Consider the following 20,000-nt stretch of genomic DNA (forward strand, 5'->3'; position numbering starts at 1 on the left):
TGAGACAGGCAAGGACTTGGAGTAGGTGAGACAGGCAAGGACTTGGAGTACTGGGAGTAAGTGAGACAGGCAAGGACTTGGAGCAGGTGAGACAGGCAAGGACTTGGAGTACTAGGAGTAGGTGAGACAGGCAAGGACTTGGAGTAGGTGAGACAGGCGAGGACTTGGAGTACTGGGAGCAGGTGAGACAGGCGAGGACTTGGAGCAGGTGAGACAGGCAAGGACGTGGAGTAGGTGAGACAGGCGAGGACTTGGAGTACTAGGAGTAGGTGAGACAGGCAAGGACTTGGAGTACTAGGAGTAGGTGAGACAGGCAAGGACTTGGAGTAGGTGAGACAGACGAGGACTTGGAGTACTAGGAGTAGGTGAGACAGGCAAGAACTTGGAGTAGGTGAGACAGGCGAGGACTTGGAGTACTGGGAGCAGGTGAGACAGGCGAGGACTTGGAGTACTGGGAGTACTAGGAGTAGGTGAGACAGGCAAGGACGTGGAGTAGGTGAGACAGGCGAGGACTTGGAGTACTGGGAGCAGTTGAGACAGGCGAGGACTTGGAGTACTGGGAGTACTAGGAGTAGGTGAGACAGGCAAGGACGTGGAGTAGGTGAGACAGGCGAGGACTTGGAGTACTGGAAGTAGGTGAGACAGGCAAGGACGTGGAGTAGGTGAGACAGGCGAGGACTTGGAGTACTGGGAGTAGGTGAGACAGGCGAGTACTGGGAGTAGGTGAGACAGGCAAGGACTTGGAGTAGGTGAGACAGGCGAGGACTTGGAGTACTGGGAGCAGGTGAGACAGGCGAGGACTTGGAGTAGGTGAGACAGGCGAGGACTTGGAGTACTGGGAGCAGGTGAGACAGGCGAGGACTTGAAGTAGGTGAGACAGGCGAGGACTTGGAGTAGGTGAGACAGACGAGGACTTGGAGTAGGTGAGACAGGCAAGGACTTGGAGTAGGTGAGACAGGCGAGGACTTGGAGTACTGGGAGCAGGTGAGACAGGCGAGTACTGGGAGTAGGTGAGACAGGCGAGGACTTGGAGTACTGGGAGTACTGGGAGTAGGTGAGACAGGCAAGGACGTGGAGTAGGTGAGACAGGCGAGGACTTGGAGTACTGGAAGTAGGTGAGACAGGCAAGGACTTGGAGTAGGTGAGACAGGCGAGGACTTGGAGTAGGTGAGACAGGCGAGTACTGGGAGTAGGTGAGACAGGCAAGGACTTGGAGTAGGTGAGACAGGTGAGGACTTGGAGTACAGGGAGCAGGTGAGACAGGCAAGGACTTGGAGTAGGTGAGACAGGCGAGGACTTGGAGTACAGGAAGCAGGTGAGACAGGCAAGGACTTGGAGTAGGTGAGACAGGCGTGTGACTGGGGACAAGGGTTTTAGTCACAACAATATTCATGAAAGGAACTAAAACTACAGCTGTCTGTCTCTCTGCCTGTCTATCTCTCAGAGGAGCTGTCGTCCTACCTGGCCAATAGCGTGTCAGAGATGAAGCAGCTGATGGACCCCACAGATTACGATCAGGACTTTTACTGACCAGTGTGTGATGTCACTTCCTGTCACGTGACACCGTTTGTCTTCCTCCATCTGACACATTAAAACAGGTTTTTCTATACATATTACTAGTGTTGTTATTGTTGTTGTTGTTGTTGTTGGTACGTCAGCATGTTGAATATATTGTCTCCGTTCAGCTTCTTTATCTTCTTAATAAAAGTTATTAAATAACAAACTCTTTCATGTGTTAAAGCTACATTCTCTCTCCTGACCACCAGGGGCGACTCCTCTGGTTGTATAGAAGTCTATGCTTCATGTGTTAAAGCTGCATTCTCTCTCCTGACCACCAGGGGCGACTCCTCTGGTTGTATAGAAGTCTATGCTTCATGTGTTAAAGCTGCATTCTCTCTCCTGACCACCAGGGGGCGACTCCTCTGGTTGTATAGAAGTCTATGCTTCATGTGTTAAAGCTGCATTCTTTCTCCTGACCACCAGGGGGCGACTCCTCTGGTTGTATAGAAGTCTATGCTTCATGTGTTAAAGCTGCATTCTCTCTCCTGACCACCAGGGGGCGGCGACTCTGGTTGTATAGAAGTCTATTTCTTCATGTGTTAAAGCTGCATTCTCTCTCCTGACCACCAGGGGGCGACTCCTCTGGTTGTATAGAAGTCTATGCTTCATGTGTTAAAGCTGCATTCTCTCGCCTGACCACCAGGTGGCGTCTCCTCTGGTTGTATAGAAGTCTATGCTTCATGTGTTAAAGCTGCATTCTCTCTCCTGACCACCAGGGGGCGACTCCTCTGGTTGTATAGAAGTCTATGCTTCATGTGTTAAAGCTGCATTCTCTCTCCTGACCACCAGGGGGCGACTCCTCTGGTTGTATAGAAGTCTATGCTTCATGTGTTAAAGCTGCATTCTCTCTCCTGACCACCAGGGGGAGACTCCTCTGGTTGTATAGAAGTCTATGCTTCATGTGTTAAAGCTGCATTCTCTCTCCTGACCACCAGGGGGCGACTCCTCTGGTTGTATAGAAGTCTATATAAATGACTCTACTTCTCTTGATGTATTCCCTCAGTAAACATTGTAAACATTAGTTTTTGGTCTCAATCTCTAGTTTCAAGTCTTCTTCAATACAGAATGATGTTCATTTAGTAAATTATGGTCATTTAGAGTCAAACAGACCATAAAGCAGGGGATGCTTTAGGGCGGGGCTACAAGGTGATTGACAGGTCGACACCAGAGACATATACTGTGTCTCTACGTCAGTGATTCTTAACCATAGGTGGCGCTCGCCAGTTGGCCGTGAGCGCCACCTAGAGGGCAAATCAGTTGTTTAATGCTGCGTTCACACCGCGAACCCCAAAGGCACGAATGACGTGAAGTTGTGAAAGCCAATCAGCACCGAGAAAGTCACCGAGCACACGGGAGATGAACCCAGACACAACCAGTCCAAAGAGGAACCTGTGGCCTCCTGCTCCTCCTCCTGCTCCTCCTGTTTCCACGGAGTAAAGCCACAGAGATAAGCCACGCCCCCTCTTAGCATAATAAATTCATGTCTTTGGGATCATTGTTAAACAATAGAAGCATTTAAAATCTGTCATTGTGATTCTTATTGTTCTTTTGTCACGATATGAAGACCAACTGCTGGTTCTGTGATGCCAAAATATAAATATGAAGCATTAGTATTTATTTTATTACTACATATTTATTTATCAAATTTCCATTTTCGCAGTTTATTTCTGTAGTAAATTTATTTGATAGTTATTTTTGTGTTAGCCTGACTTGAGCCTTTACATTTATTATTGTATTAAGTTGATTTGCTCCATGAATTGTTTTGTTGTGCCGGTTTACATACGGATAATAAATAAATGTCCTGTGATGATCTCTGTAGGTTAAACTGTAAGTGGATATTTAGTTCTAACAAATCCAACCCGGTGTTGTGTTCAGGTGTTGGGTTCAGGTGTGTGTTCAGGTGTGTGTGTTCAGGTGTTGTGGTCAGCTGTTGTGTTCAGGTGTTGTGTTCAGGTGTTGTGTTCAGGTGTTTGTGGCAGTGGGGTGTGGTTAGACTCAGGTGCAGTGTGGGTGGAGCGGGTTCCCTGAACCACACCCCCGCTCCACCCACTCTGCACCTGAGTCTAACCACACCCCACTGCCATAGTGTTGTGTTCAGGTGTGTGTGTTCAGGTGTTGTGTTCAGGTGTGTGTGTTCAGGTGTTGTGTTCAGGTGTGTGTGTTCAGGTGTTGTGTTCAGGTGTTGTGGTCAGGTGTTGTGGTCAGGTGTTGTGTTCAGGTGTGTGTGTTCAGGTGTTGTGGTCAGGTGTTGTGGTCAGGTGTTGTGTTCAGGTGTGTGTGTTCAGGTGTTGTGGTCAGGTGTTGTGTTCAGGTGTGTGTGTTCAGGTGTTGTGGTCAGGTGTTGTGTTCAGGTGTGTGTGTTCAGGTGTTGTGGTCAGCTGTTGTGGTCAGGTGTTGTGGTCAGGTGTTGTGTTCAGGTGCGTTCACGCTTTACAAGTTGTGTTCATTCACGTCTTGCGCAACCATTCGCGAAAAGGGGGCGTGGCCCGTCTCCGCAAAAACAGCCAGCCGCTCCATCACAGAAGAAACAGCCAGCCGCTCCATCACAGAAGAAACAGCCAGCCGCTCCATCACAGAAGAAACAGCCAGCCGCTCCGCTCCATCACAGAAGAAACAGCCAGCCGCTCCATCACAGAAGAAACAGCCAGCCGCTCCATCACAGAAGAAACAGCCAGCCGCTCCATCACAGAAGAAACAGCCAGCCGCTCCATCACAGAAGAAACAGCCAGCCGCTCCATCACAGAAGAAACAGCCAGCCGCTCCATCACAGAAGAAACAGCCAGCCGCTCCGCTCCACATCACCCAGAAAACCAAGATGGCCGCGGCCAGAATGCTGAATTAGAGGCTTCACAAGCCAACAGAGACGCTAACATGCTGTTTAGCAGGTTTTATGAATAATATCATAATTATATATATATATACTGTATATAATTATGATATTATATATATTTATATTTAGAATTCTAATTATGATATTATATATATTTATATTTAGAATTCTAATAGTGCAATAGAAAAAACAATAAGAAAAAACAGACAGACAGGCTCAACAGGTCTGACTTCCCGTCTTGTGGTCTTTAGATCTTCTTCCTATCAGGATCAAACGGTTCCCTCACTGATCCTGAGTCTGCTGGACTGAACCACAGGAAGAGGATCTGCAGACAGACAGACAGACAGACAGACAGAGATACAGACAGACACACAGACAGACACACAGACAGACACACAGACAGACAGATATAGACAAACAGACAGACAGAAAGATAGAGACAGACAGAGAGACAGACAGACAGACAGACAGACAGAGATACAGACAGACAGACAGAGAGACAGAGAGACAGACAGACAGACAGAGATACAGACAGACAGACAGAGAGACAGAGAGACAGAGAGACAGACAGACAGACAGAGAGACAGAGAGACAGACAGACAGACAGAGATACAGACAGACAGACAGAGAGACAGAGAGACAGACAGACAGACAGAAAGATACAGACAGACAGATAGACAGAGATACAGACAGACAGACAGAGATACAGACAGACAGAAAGATAGAGACAGACAGACAGACAGACAGACAGACAGAGAGACAGACAGACAGAAAGATACAGACAGACAGACAGACAGACAGACAGACAGACAGACAGAGAGACAGACAGACAGACAGAGAGACAGACAGACAGACAGAGATACAGACAGACAGACAGAGAGACAGAGAGACAGACAGACAGACAGAAAGATACAGACAGAGAGACAGACAGACAGACAGAAAGATACAGACAGACAGATAGACAGAGATACAGACAGACAGACAGAGAGACAGAGAGACAGAGAGACAGACAGACAGACAGAAAGATACAGACAGAGAGACAGACAGACAGACAGAAAGATACAGACAGACAGATAGACAGAGATACAGACAGAGAGACAGACAGACAGACAGAAAGATACAGACAGACAGATAGACAGAGATACAGACAGACAGACAGAGATACAGACAGACAGAAAGATAGAGACAGACAGACAGACAGACAGACAGAGAGACAGACAGACAGAAAGATACAGACAGACAGACAGACAGACAGAGAGACAGAGAGACAGACAGACAGACAGAGATACAGACAGACAGACAGAGAGACAGAGAGACAGACAGACAGACAGAAAGATACAGACAGAGAGACAGACAGACAGACAGAAAGATACAGACAGACAGATAGACAGAGATACAGACAGACAGACAGAGATACAGACAGACAGAAAGATAGAGACAGACAGACAGACAGACAGACAGACAGAGAGACAGACAGACAGAAAGATACAGACAGACAGACAGACAGAGAGACAGACAGACAGACAGAGAGACAGACAGATAGACAGAGATACAGACAGACAGACAGAGATACAGACAGACAGAAAGATAGAGACAGACAGACAGCTTTTATTTTCACAAAACTTTTTTCAGAATGAAAACATTTTACTATGAAGAGACGACAGAGACTCAAAACACACACAGTCTATATATAAATATATAGACTGTGTGTGTGTGTGTGTGTGTGTGTGTGTGTGTGTGTGTGTTACATTCCAGTCTGCTCTGGGGAAAAAAATGTGTTTTTGTTTTGACAGACATAACAGATCAGATAGCAGATGTTTATGTGTTTGTTGCAATCCACACTGGAACACATTTGTGTGTGTGTGTGTGTGTGTGTGTGTGTGTGTGTGTGTGTGTGTGTGTGTGTGTGCGCGTGTGTGTGTGTGTGTGTCCAGGAAATAGCAGCACTTTCACTGAAAAACTTAAATAACTTCCAGCCCTCAGCAGCCAATCAGATCGCGGCGCTGTCGACTGACATCATCACAGTTAACTAGGAACCAGCTGAGTTCAGAGACATCTTCAATGGACATTAATAATTTGTAATACTACTAATACATACATCTATGTGTTTCATATATACATATACATATGTGTGTGTATTTCTGTATTATATATATATATATATATATATATATATATATATATGTATTTCTGTATGAGCAGCGCCCCCTCCAGCCGGCAGGGGGCGCTGAGCAGCGCAGACGTCGTGTGTTCACAGGACGTCGCCAGCTTCCGCTTCCGCTGAGCGGTGAGTTGAGCTCCAATGAACTATAATAGTAATAACAGTGTTTACATTAATGTCCACGCGGTTCATCGTAATGTGAAATGTACAGTTAACTCCATTTTGAACCGAATTCAGTCTGCGTGTTAAATATCTTTACTTCCGGCTTCCGTAGCGAGGACGAAGCGCGGCTCGTTTGTTCTGCTGTACTTCCGGTCGTGATCTGTCCTCGAGTCGGAAACAACGAGGACTTCCGCCTTTAAATCAGAGTTCTGTACGAACGAAACCAGTTTAAACCGGTTTAAACCAGTTTACCGTTATTAGAGTCTGGATTTACTAACCCACAATAACATGGCTTCATAGATACACTTATGATGAAGATGTGTTGCTGCTTACTGCTTTAGTCATGGAATGGCTGCTCTCCATCAGAGAGGTCAAAGGTCAACATGGTCAGACAGCAGGGCAGGTGAGGACTCTGGTTATTGATCTGATGACATTGATAATCAGATGATCAGCCGCTCGTCTCTCTTCAGGTGTTTCGTACCCACGGGACAGAGCGGTGTGACGTGGGTTCGAGTCCCGGTCGACCCCGCACAGAGGAGGCAGCAGGTCAACGGTTCCCCCACCACAGAAGAAGAGAGAGGAGAGCCGGGACCAGATGGAGGTCCAGGAGAGACAAAGAGGCCGAGACTGGACGGGTCTGATTTTACTGTTCATATTAATAATGTTTGAATGTAATGTTCTAACATTATAATGTTATAATATAAGTATTATATTATTTTATTATAATATAATATAATAATATTGTTCTGTCTGTTTTCTCAGAACTGAAGAGGCTGCAGCTCTGACCAATAGAGAGAGAGCCTCGGGGTCATGTGGTCAACCAGCAGGTGTGTATATAAATATATACAATAAATATATATGTATATATGTATATATTATTATAAAAGTAAAGTGTGTGTGTGTGTGTGTGTGTGTGTGTGTGTGTGTGTGTGTGTGTGTGTGTGTGTGTGTGTGTGTGTGTGTGTGTGTGTGTGTGTGTGTGTGTGTGTGTGTGTGTGTGTGTGTGTGTGTGTGTGTGTGTGTGTGTGTGTGTGTGTGTGTGTGTGTGTGTGTGTGTGTGTGTCAGATGCTCTCAGGTCCACACTGCCTCCCCCCAACCAGCAGGCAGCAGGACCCAGTGATGACAGCAGAGCAGCCGAGGTGATGACATCACTGTGACATCATCTTCTGAGGTCTCAACTCCTGGATTCAGTGTTGTCATACTTCGTGTGTGTGTGTGTGTGTGTGCAGACTGTGAGGTCACTGAAGGTCACCATCCAGCAGAGCAGTGGGAGCAGAGAGTTCAGAGAGACAGACAGGACCTCTGACAGACAGACAGGTGACATACAGACAGGTGGACTCCACTGTCATGTCTGTGAGCTCAGCTGTCGCTCTCTGCAGGTGAGAAACACCATAGTACTACTGTAGTAGTACTGTAGTAGTACTGTAGTAGTACTACTACTACTGTACTAGTACTGTAGTACTACAATATTAATTACCTGTGTATGTGTGTGTGTCTTCCAGGGGTTCCAGGAACACATGACCAGATCAGAACACCTGAGGAAACTGAAGGAGATGACACACTCCATCTGCCTCAACACACACACACTGCAGGACAGGTACACACACACACACACACACACTGCAGGACAGATGCACACACACACACACACACACACACACACACACACTGCAGGACAGGTACACACACACACACACACACACACTGCAGGACAGGTACACACACACACACACACTGCAGGACAGATACACACACACACACACACTGCAGGACAGGTACACACACACACACACACACACACACACACACACTGCAGGACAGGTACACACACACACACACTGCAGGACAGATACACACACACACACACTGCAGGACAGATACACACACACACACACACTGCAGGACAGGTACACACACACACACTGCAGGACAGATACACACACACACACACACTGCAGGACAGATACACACACACACACACACACACTGCAGGACAGGTACACACACACACACACACTGCAGGACACCTCACACACACTGCAGGACGACTCACACACACTGCAGGACACCTCACACACACTGCAGGACACCTCACACACACACACACACACACTGCAGGACGACTCACACACACTGAAAGACACCTCACACACACACTCCAGGACAGACAGACACACACACACACACACACTGCAGGACAGGTACAGAAACAGTGCCCTGTCCTGATTGGTCCTCCTTTGTCCACCAGGGGGCGTCGGCCTGATGCTCAGCGCTGGTGTGACACCTGTCAGACTCACTTCAGCGATGACATCATCGTCCATCGAAGGACTAAAAAGCACAAGGTGGGAAACGACTGTTGACATCACAGAGAGCGCTGGTTTGGATTGGTCAGAGGCTCCTTTTATGCTGCATGTAAAAGCTTTTATTGTGAAGAGGTGACAGGAAGTGTCATGTGTGTGTGTCTCCAGGTGTGTAAGCAGCTGTGTCGTCCCTTCTGTCCGGTCTGCAGACGACACTTCAGGACGCCCCGAAAGTTTGTGGAGCACATGAAGTCTGCAGAGCACAAGGAGCAGGTACTAGTACCACAGGGTACTGCAGTGCTAGTACTAGTATTAGTACTAGTACCACAGGGTACTGCAGTGCTAGTACTAGTACCACAGGGTACTGCGGTGCTAGTACTAGTACCACAGGGTACTGCAGTGCTAGTACTAGTATTAGTACTAGTACCACAGGGTACTGCAGTGCTAGTACTAATACCACAGGGTACTGCGGTAGTAGTATTAGTACTAGTACCACAGGGTACTGCGGTGCTACTACTAGTATTAGTACTAATACCACAGGTTACTGCGGTAGTAGTACTAGTATTAGTACTAGTACCACAGGGTACTGCGGTGCTAGTACTAATACCACAGGGTACTGCGGTAGTATTACCCTGTGGTATTAGTACTAGCATTAGTACTAGTACCACAGGGTACTGCGGTGCTAGTACTAATACCACAGGGTACTGCGGTAGTAGTATTAGTACTAGTACCACAGGGTACTGCGGTGCTAGTACTAGTACCACAGGGTACTTATGCTACAGGGTTATGCTACAGGGTACTTATACCACAGGGTACTTATACCACAGGGTACTTATACTACAGGGTACTTATGCTACAGGGTACTTATGCTACAGGGTACTTATACCACAGGGTACTTATACTACAGGGTACTTATGCTACAGGGTACTTATGCTACAGGGTACTTATACCACAGGGTACTTATACTACAGGGTACTTATGCTACAGGGTACTTATGCTACAGGGTACTTATACTACAGGGCACTTATGCTACAGGGTACTTCTACTACAGGGTACTTATACTACAGGGTACTTATGCTACAGGGTACTTATACTACAGGGTACTTATGCTACAGGGTACTTATACCACAGGGTACTTATACCACAGGGTACTTATGCTACAGGGTACTTATGCTACAGGGTACTTATGCTACAGGGTACTTATACTACAGGGTACTTATGCTACAGGGTACTTATGCTACAGGGTACTTATGCTACATGGTTATGCTACAGGGTACTTATACCACAGGGTACTTATGCTACAGGGTACTTATACCACAGGGTACTTATACTATAGGGTACTTATGCTACAGGGTACTTATACCACAGGGTACTTATGCTACAGGGTACTTATGCTACAGGGTACTTATGCTACAGGGTTATGCTACAGGGTACTTATACCACAGGGTACTTATACTACAGGGTACTTATGCTACAGGGTACTTATGCTACAGGGTACTTATGCTACAGGGTACTTATACCACAGGGTACTTATACTACAGGGTACTTATGCTACAGGGTACTTATGCTACAGGGTACTTATGCTACAGGGTTATGCTACAGGGTACTTATACCACAGGGTACTTATACTACAGGGTACTTATGCTACAGGGTACTTATGCTACAGGGTTATGCTACAGGGTACTTATACCACAGGGTACTTATACCACAGGGTACTTATGCTACAGGGTACTTATACCACAGGGTACTTATACTACAGGGTACTTATACTACAGGATACTTATGCTACAGGGTTATACCACAGGGTACTTATACCACAGGGTACTTATACTACAGGGTACTTATGCTACAGGGTACTTATGCTACAGGGTTATACCACAGGGTACTTATACCACAGGATACTTATGCTACAGGGTTATACCACAGGGTACTTATACCACAGGGTACTTATACTACAGGGTACTTATACTACAGGATACTTATGCTACAGGGTTATACCACAGGGTACTTATACCACAGGGTACTTATACTACAGGGTACTTATACTACAGGGTACTTATACCACAGGGTACTTATACTACAGGGTACTTATACCACAGGGTACTTATACTACAGGGTACTTATGCTACAGGGTTATACTACAGGGTACTTATACTACAGGGTACTTATACCACAGGGTACTTATACTACAGGGTACTTATGCTACAGGGTACTTATGCTACAGGGTTATACTACAGGGTACTTATACTACAGGGTACTTATACTACAGGGTACTTATGCTACAGGGTACTTATGCTACAGGGTTATGCTACAGGGTACTTATACCACAGGGTACTTATACTACAGGGTACTTATGCTACAGGGTACTTATGCTACAGGGTACTTATACTACAGGGCACTTATGCTACAGGGTACTTATACTACAGGGTACTTATACTACAGGGTACTTATACTACAGGGTACTTATGCTACAGGGTACTTATACTACAGGGTACTTATACTACAGGGTACTTATACTACAGGGTACTTATGCTACAGGGTACTTATACCACAGGGTACTTATGCCACAGGGTACTTATGCTACAGGGTACTTATACTACAGGGTACTTATACTACAGGGTACTTATACTACAGGGTACTTATGCTACAGGGTACTTATGCTACAGGGTTATGCTACAGGGTACTTATACCACAGGGTACTTATACTACAGGGTTATGCTACACGGTACTTATGCTACAGGGTACTTATACCACAGGGTACTTATGCCACAGGGTACTTATGCTACAGGGTACTTATGCTACAGGGTACTTATACTACAGGGTACTTATACTACAGGGTACTTATACTACAGGGTACTTATGCTACAGGGTACTTATACTACAGGGTACTTATGCTACAGGGTACTTATGCTACAGGGTTATGCTACAGGGTACTTATACCACAGGGTACTTATACTACAGGGTTATGCTACAGGGTACTTATACCACAGGGTACTTATACCACAGGGTACTTATACTACAGGGTACTTATGCTACAGGGTTATGCTACAGGGTACTTATGCTACATGGTACTTATGCTACAGGGTACTTATACCACAGGGTACTTATACTATAGGGTACTTATGCTACAGGGTACTTATACCACAGGGTACTTATGCCACAGGGTACTTATGCTACAGGGTACTTATGCTACAGGGTTATGCTACAGGGTACTTATACCACAGGGTACTTATACTACAGGGTACTTATGCTACAGGGTACTTATGCTACAGGGTACTTATGCTACAGGGTTATGCTACAGGGTACTTATACCACAGGGTACTTATACTACAGGGTACTTATGCTACAGGGTACTTATGCTACAGGGTTATGGTACAGGGTACTTATACCACAGGGTACTTATACCACAGGGTACTTATGCTACAGGGTACTTATACCACAGGGTACTTATACTACAGGGTACTTATGCTACAGGGTACTTATGCTACAGGGTTATACCACAGGGTACTTATACTACAGGGTACTTATACTACAGGATACTTATGCTACAGGGTTATACCACAGGGTACTTATACCACAGGGTACTTATACTACAGGGTACTTATACTACAGGGTTATACCACAGGGTACTTATACTACAGGGTACTTATACCACAGGGTACTTATACTACAGGGTACTTATGCTACAGGGTTATACTACAGGGTACTTATACTACAGGGTACTTATACCACAGGGTACTTATACTACAGGGTACTTATGCTACAGGGTTATGCTACAGGGTACTTATAGCACAGGGTACTTATACTACAGGGTACTTATAGCACAGGGTACTTATACTACAGGGTACTTATAGCACAGGGTACATATACTACAGGGTACTTATGCTACAGGGTTATGCTACAGGGTACTTATAGCACAGGGTACTTATACTACAGGGTACTTATAGCACAGGGTACTTATACTACAGGGTACTTATAGCACAGGGTACATATACTACAGGGTACTTATGCTACAGGGTTATGCTACAGGGTACTTATAGCACAGGGTACTTATACTACAGGGTACTTATAGCACAGGGTACTTATACTACAGGTTACTTATAGCACAGGGTACATATACTACAGGGTACTTATGCTACAGGGTTATGCTACAGGGTACTTATAGCACAGGGTACTTATACTACAGGGTACTTATAGCACAGGGTACTTATACTACAGGGTACTTATAGCACAGGGTACTTATACTACAGGGTACTTATAGCACAGGGTACATATACCACAGGGTACTTATACTACAGGGAACTTATAGCACAGTGTACATATACTACAGGGTACTCATACCACAGGGTACATATACTACAGGGTACTTATAGCACAGGGTACATATACTACAGGGTACTTATACCACAGGGTACATATACTACAGGGTACTTATACCACAGGGTACATATACTACAGGGTACTTATAGCACAGGGTACATATATACATATTGCTGATAAACAGAACAGAGGGGAGTTTCATTCTCGGTCCGTCTCCTCTAAGGTGCACCTGGAGGAGGCTCAGGAGGAGGAGCTTATCACTGTGGACGCCGTTGGCTGCTTTAAAGAGGAGGAGGAGGAGGAGGTGGTAGAGGTAGAGGTGGAGGTAAATGAGGAGGAGGAGGAGGAGGAGATAGCTGAAGAAGAAGATGGTGGTGTAAGAAGAAAAGAAGAAGAAGAGGAGAAAGAGACAGAGGACCAACCAACCAATGAGGTGAGCGGCATGAATCATCACATCTTTAAAGAAATAAAGTCTTCTGACATTCTGTCTGTCTGTCTGTCTGTCTGTGTTGCAGGCAGCTGACACACAGGAAACTGACTCAGAGGAATACGACCCTGTCACCACATACGGTATATTTATGTAATTATGATACATGACTTGTGTTTACGTGACTTGTGTTTAGTGACTTGTGTTTAGTGACTTGTTTTTACGTGATATATTTACATGACTTGTGTTTACGTGACTTGTGTTTAGTGACTTGTTTTTACATGATGTGTTTACATGACTTGTGTTTAGTGACTTGTTTTTACGTGATATATTTACATGACTTGTGTTTACGTGACTTGTGTTTACGTGACTTGTGTTTAGTGACTTGTTTTTACATGATATGTTTACGTGACTTGTGTTTACGTGACTTGTGTTTAGTGACTTGTTTTTACGTGATATGTTTACGTGACTTGTGTTTAGTGACTTGTTTTTACGTGATATGTTTACGTGACTTGTGTTTAGTGACTTGTGTTTACATGACTTGTGTTTAGTGACTTGTGTTTAGTGACTTGTGTTTAGTGACTTGTTTTTACGTGATATGTTTACGTGACTTGTGTTTAGTGACTTGTGTTTACATGATGTGTTTACATGACTTGTGTTTAGTGACTTGTTTTTACGTGATATGTTTACGTGACTTGTGTTTACGTGACTTGTGTTTAGTGACTTGTGTTTAGTGACTTGTGTTTACGTGAATTGTGTTTAGTGACTTGTGTTTACGTGATATGTTTACGTGACTTGTGTTTAGTGACTTGTGTTTACGTGACTTGTGTTTACGTGACTTGTGTTTACGTGACTTGTTTTTAGTGACTTGTGTTTAGTGACTTGTTTTTACGTGATATGTTTACGTGACTTGTGTTTACGTGATTTGTTTACATGATGTGTTTACATGACTTGTGTTTAGTGACTTGTGTTTACGTGATATGTTTACGTGACTTGTGTTTACGCGACTTGTGTTTAGTGACTTGTGTTTACGTGATATGTTTACGTGACTTGTGTTTACATGACTTGTGTTTACGTGACTTGTGTTTAGTGACTTGTTTTTACGTGATATGTTTACGTGACTTGTGTTTACGTGACTTGTGTTTACGTGACTTGTGTTTAGTGACTTGTGTTTACGTGACTTGTGTTTACGTGACTTGTGTTTACATGACTTGTTTTTACTTGACTTGTGTTTACGTGACTTGTGTTTACGTGACTTGTGTTTACGTGACTTGTCTTTACGTGATATGTTTACGTGACTTGTGTTTACATGACTTGTTTACGTGACTTGTGTTTACGTGACTTGTGTTTACGTGACTTGTGTTTACGTGACTTGTGTTTAGTGACTTGTTTTTACGTGATATGTTTACATGACTTGTGTTTACGTGACTTGTGTTTAGTGACTTGTTTTTACGTGATATGTTTACGTGACTTGTGTTTACGTGACTTGTGTTTACGTGACTTGTTTTTACGTGACTTGTGTTTACGTGATATGTTTACGTGACTTGTGTTTACGTGACTTGTGTTTAGTGACTTGTGTTTACGTGATGTGTTTACATGACTTGTGTTTACATGATGTGTTTACGTGACTTGTGTTTACGTGACTTGTTTTTAGTGACTTGTTTTTACGTGACTTGTGTTTAGTGACTTGTTTTTACGTGACTTGTGTTTACGTGACTTGTGTTTAGTGACTTGTTTTTACGTGACTTGTGTTTACGTGACTTGTGTTTAGTGACTTTTACGTGATATGTTTACGTGACTTGTGTTTAGTGACTTGTGTTTACATGATGTGTTTACATGACTTGTGTTTAGTGACTTGTGTTTACGTGACTTGTCTTTAGTTACTTGTGTTTACATGATGTGTTTACGTTACTTGTGTTTACATGATGTGTTTACGTGACTTGTGTTTAGTGACTTGTGTTTACGTGACTTGTGTTTACGTGACTTGTGTTTATGTGACTTGTGTTTACATGTGTTTATGTGACTTGTGTTTACATGTGTTTACGTGACTTGTGTTTAGTGACTTGTGTTTAGTGACTTGTGTTTAGTGACTTGTGTTTAGTGACTTGTGTTTAGTGACTTGTGTTTACGTGACTTGTGTTTAGTGACTTGTGTTTACGTGACTTGTGTTTATGTGACTTGTGTTTACATGTGTTTATGTGACTTGTGTTTACATGTGCTTATGTGACTTGTGTTTACATGTGTTTACGTGACTTGTGTTTAGTGACTTGTGTTTAGTGACTTGTGTTTACGTGACTTGTGTTTACATGATGTGTTTACGTGACTTGTGTTTAGTGACTTGTGTTTAGTGACTTGTGTTTACGTGACTTGTGTTTACATGATGTGTTTACGTGACTTGTGTTTAGTGACTTGTGTTTACGTGACTTGTGTTTATTTATATATATATATATATATATATGTGTGTATACATATAAACATTTTTAAATTGACTTTCTAACACTAATTGTCTCTGAATATCAACAGGAAGTAATTTCGTGCTTCCTGTTTCTGGTTTCCTGTGCCAACTTTGTAACAAATTTTTCTACAAAGAGACGACGGCTCGACTTACACACTGCAGGACACACACACACTACCTCAACCTGCAGGTAACGCACGCACACAGACACACACACACACACACAGACACACACACACAGACACACACACACACACACCACACCACACCACACAGACACACACACCACACCACACCACACACACACAGACACACACACACACACACCACACCACACCACACACACACCACACCACACCACACCACACACCACACACACACCACACCACACCACACCACACACACACACCACACCACACCACACACACACACACCACACACACCACACCACACCACACCACACACACACACACACCACACCACACCACACACACACACACCACACACACCACACCACACCACACCACACACACACACACACCACACCACACCACACACACACACACACACCACACCACACCACACACACACACACACACCACACACACCACACCACACCACACCACACCACACACACACACACACACACTCTCTCTCTCTCTCTGTTGTGTTTCAGGGCCACAGAGCTCGGAGGAGGCGTGAGGACGAGGACAGATCTGCTCTCTCGTGACCCGCTCACACCGTATCCCACAATGCATCACGGCTGATGCCATCTGTTGTCAGAGAACATGTCCCCTCTCCGCTGACGCCTGCTGGCTGCTGGAGGAACTGCAGCATCACGATTTACTAAAAACTGAAGAAAGGTCCTATTTTTTTATTTAATAATATAAATCAAATTACAGAAAGCTAAATAAATAAAAACATAGATGATGTTGAAACATTATTTCAAGGCATCAACTAACAATCATTGATTAATCTTGATATAGTTATGGATCCATTCCTGTGTTTGTCAGTCTCAGAGATCATTAACGTGGATTAAAACATTTAAAATGTTTGGTAATAACTTTATTCATGACTGAATGACAAAGGAGACAAAAACACAACTTTGTTTTCATCATCAATTCATCACATTAATGATTTCTATAATAAATTATCTCAAAATAAAATAATAAACAGATTAATGTTTTAATACATGAATTGTTTTTTATGTTAAAGTTATTTATGTTAAACCACATGAGGACAGATATGAGGACAGATATGAGGACATGAGGACAGATATGAGGTCATGAAGACAGATATGAGGATATGAGGACAGATATGAGGATATGAGGACAGATATGAGCAAATGAGGACAGATATGAGGACATGAGGACAGATATGAGGATATGAGGACAGATATGAGCACATGAGGACAGATATGAGGACATGAAGACAGATATGAGCACATGAGGACAGATATGAGGACAGATATGAGGACAGATATGAGGACATGAGGACAGATATGAGCACATGAGGACAGATATGAGGACAGATATGAGGACATGAGGACAGATATGAGGACAGATATGAGGACATGAGGATAGATATGAGCACATGAGGACAGATATGAGCACATGAGGACAGATATGAGGACATGAGGACAGATATGAGGATATGAGGACAGATATGAGGACAGATATGAGGACATGAAGACAGATATGAGGATATGAGGACAGATATGAGCACATGAGGACAGATATGAGGACATGAGGACAGATATGAGGACAGATATGAGCACATGAGGACAGATATGAGGACAGATATGAGCACATGAGGACAGATATGAGGACATGAGGACAGATATGAGGACATGAGGACAGATATGAGGACATGAGGACAGATAGGACATGAGGACAGATATGAGCACATGAGGACAGATATGAGGATATGAAGACAGATATGAGGACATGAGGACAGATATGAGGACAGATATGAGGACATGAGGACAGATAGGACAGATATGAGCACATGAGGACAGATATGAGGACATGAGGACAGATATGAGCACATGAGGACAGATATGAGGACAGATATGAGGACATGAGGACAGATATGAGGATATGAGGACAGATATGAGGACATGAGGACAGATATGAGCACATGAGGACAGATATGAGCACATGAGGACAGATATGAGGACATGAGGACAGATATGAGGACATGAGGACAGATATGAGCACATGAGGACAGATATGAGCACATGAGGACAGATATGAGGACAGATATGAGGACATGAGGACAGATATGAGCACATGAGGACAGATATGAGGACAGATATGAGGACATGAGGACAGATATGAGGACATGAGGACAGATATGAGGACATGAGGACAGATATGAGGACATGAGGACAGATATGAGCACATGAAGACAGATATGAGCACATGAGGACAGATATGAGGACAGATATGAGGACATGAGGACAGATATGAGCACATGAGGACAGATATGAGGACATGAGGACAGATATGAGGATATGAGGACAGATATGAGGACAGATATGAGCACATGAGGACAGATATGAGGACAGATATGAGGATATGAGGACAGATATGAGGATATGAGGACAGATATGAGGATATGAAGACAGATATGAGGACAGATATGAGGATATGAAGACAGACATGAGGACATGAGGACGGGATGGGACGACTGTGCGTCAGTGGTTAGCAGGTCCGTCTTTCAATCAGGGGGTTGTTGGTTCAATCCCCGTCCTTGAGCAACACACTGAACCCTGAGTTGTTCCCTGTAGCTGTTCTACGGTGTGTTAATGTCACATGATTGTAAGTCACTTTGGATAAAAGCGTCAATGACATGTGATGTAATGTGAGTACAGATATTAGGACATTCAGTTTATTTCTATAGCCCAAAATCACAAATCACAACCTCCCCTCAGAGGGCTTTACATCCCTGACCTTTGACCTCACATCGGATCAGGAACAACTCCCAAAAAAACCTTTTCAGGGTAAAAAGTTGAAGATCCCTCTTCTCAGATGGACAGAAGCAATAGATGTCATGTGACCAGATGAAAAATAGATGATGTCATGTGACAAATTAGAACTTAAAAAAAAAACGTTAGTGAATTTTTGGGGAAGCCCAGAGGACGAGAAGAATAAAAATAGAAGAACGTGAATGACTACAAATATATAGTTTAAGACTTTTCACAATGTAATAGTTCATATACAGTTCAGATTTGTACATTTATAGAATAATAATCATATATATATATGATATATATATATATATATATATATACAATATATGATATATATATGTTTTATATATATGTCCTATGATATATAGGATATATATTATTTATTTATTATATTTACTGTATATCCTATCTATATATATCCTATATATAGGATATATATAGATATATATATATCATTCATATATATGATATATATATATATATGACATATATATATATCATATATACTTTCTGCACTAACATCCCCAATTCATTGTCACTGTTTTTATATTGTACATACATGTTGTTGTTTTTTATATTGTACATACATGTTGTTGTTTTTTATATTGTACATACATGTTGCTACTCTGTTGTCTTTAATGTCTTTTTATATTTATCCTGTCATTTATAATTTAAATATGTATGTACGAGAGCGTACGTGTAACTGGAGTCAAATTCCATGTAGGTGCACACACATGGCCAATAAAACTGATTCTGATAAATATATATATATATATCAATAAAAATGTATATATGATATATATCATATAT

The 20,000-nt window shown here is 43.3% G+C and overlaps 2 protein-coding genes across 4 annotated transcripts in view; both read left to right on the forward strand.

Annotated features, from left to right (window-relative positions):
- LOC117736919 (kazal-type serine protease inhibitor domain-containing protein 1-like) overlaps window positions 1-1,680 on the forward strand; it is a 6,176-nt gene extending 4,496 nt beyond the window's left edge. For both annotated transcript variants that reach the window (XM_034542583.1, XM_034542582.1), the window contains exon 4: window positions 1,445-1,680. In XM_034542583.1, coding sequence (XP_034398474.1) covers window positions 1,445-1,486 — 42 coding nt within the window. In that variant the 3' untranslated portion in view covers window positions 1,487-1,680. The remainder of the gene's footprint in view (window positions 1-1,444) is intronic.
- Window positions 1,681-6,656: 4,976 nt separating this feature from the next.
- Window positions 6,657-17,407, forward strand: ciz1b (cdkn1a interacting zinc finger protein 1b). Of its 2 annotated transcripts, XM_034542581.1 has the most exons (13): window positions 6,657-6,677; window positions 7,014-7,116; window positions 7,184-7,348; window positions 7,476-7,540; window positions 7,780-7,853; window positions 7,944-8,093; window positions 8,217-8,311; window positions 8,963-9,056; window positions 9,183-9,287; window positions 13,558-13,767; window positions 13,850-13,904; window positions 16,285-16,406; window positions 16,893-17,407. In XM_034542581.1, the coding sequence occupies exons 2-13, from the start codon at window positions 7,097-7,099 to the stop codon at window positions 16,944-16,946; spliced, it is 1,209 nt and encodes a 402-aa protein (XP_034398472.1). In that variant the 5' UTR covers window positions 6,657-6,677; window positions 7,014-7,096; the 3' UTR covers window positions 16,947-17,407. The 2 variants fall into 2 exon arrangements, with proteins under 2 accessions (XP_034398472.1, XP_034398471.1); XM_034542580.1 differs by lacking the exon at window positions 6,657-6,677 and having other exon boundaries at window positions 6,684-7,116.
- The last annotated feature ends 2,593 nt before the right edge of the window (window positions 17,408-20,000 follow it).

This window comes from Cyclopterus lumpus, chromosome 9 (genome assembly GCF_009769545.1).
Source record: "Cyclopterus lumpus isolate fCycLum1 chromosome 9, fCycLum1.pri, whole genome shotgun sequence".
In the NCBI taxonomy this organism is placed as follows: Eukaryota; Metazoa; Chordata; class Actinopteri; order Perciformes; family Cyclopteridae; genus Cyclopterus; species Cyclopterus lumpus.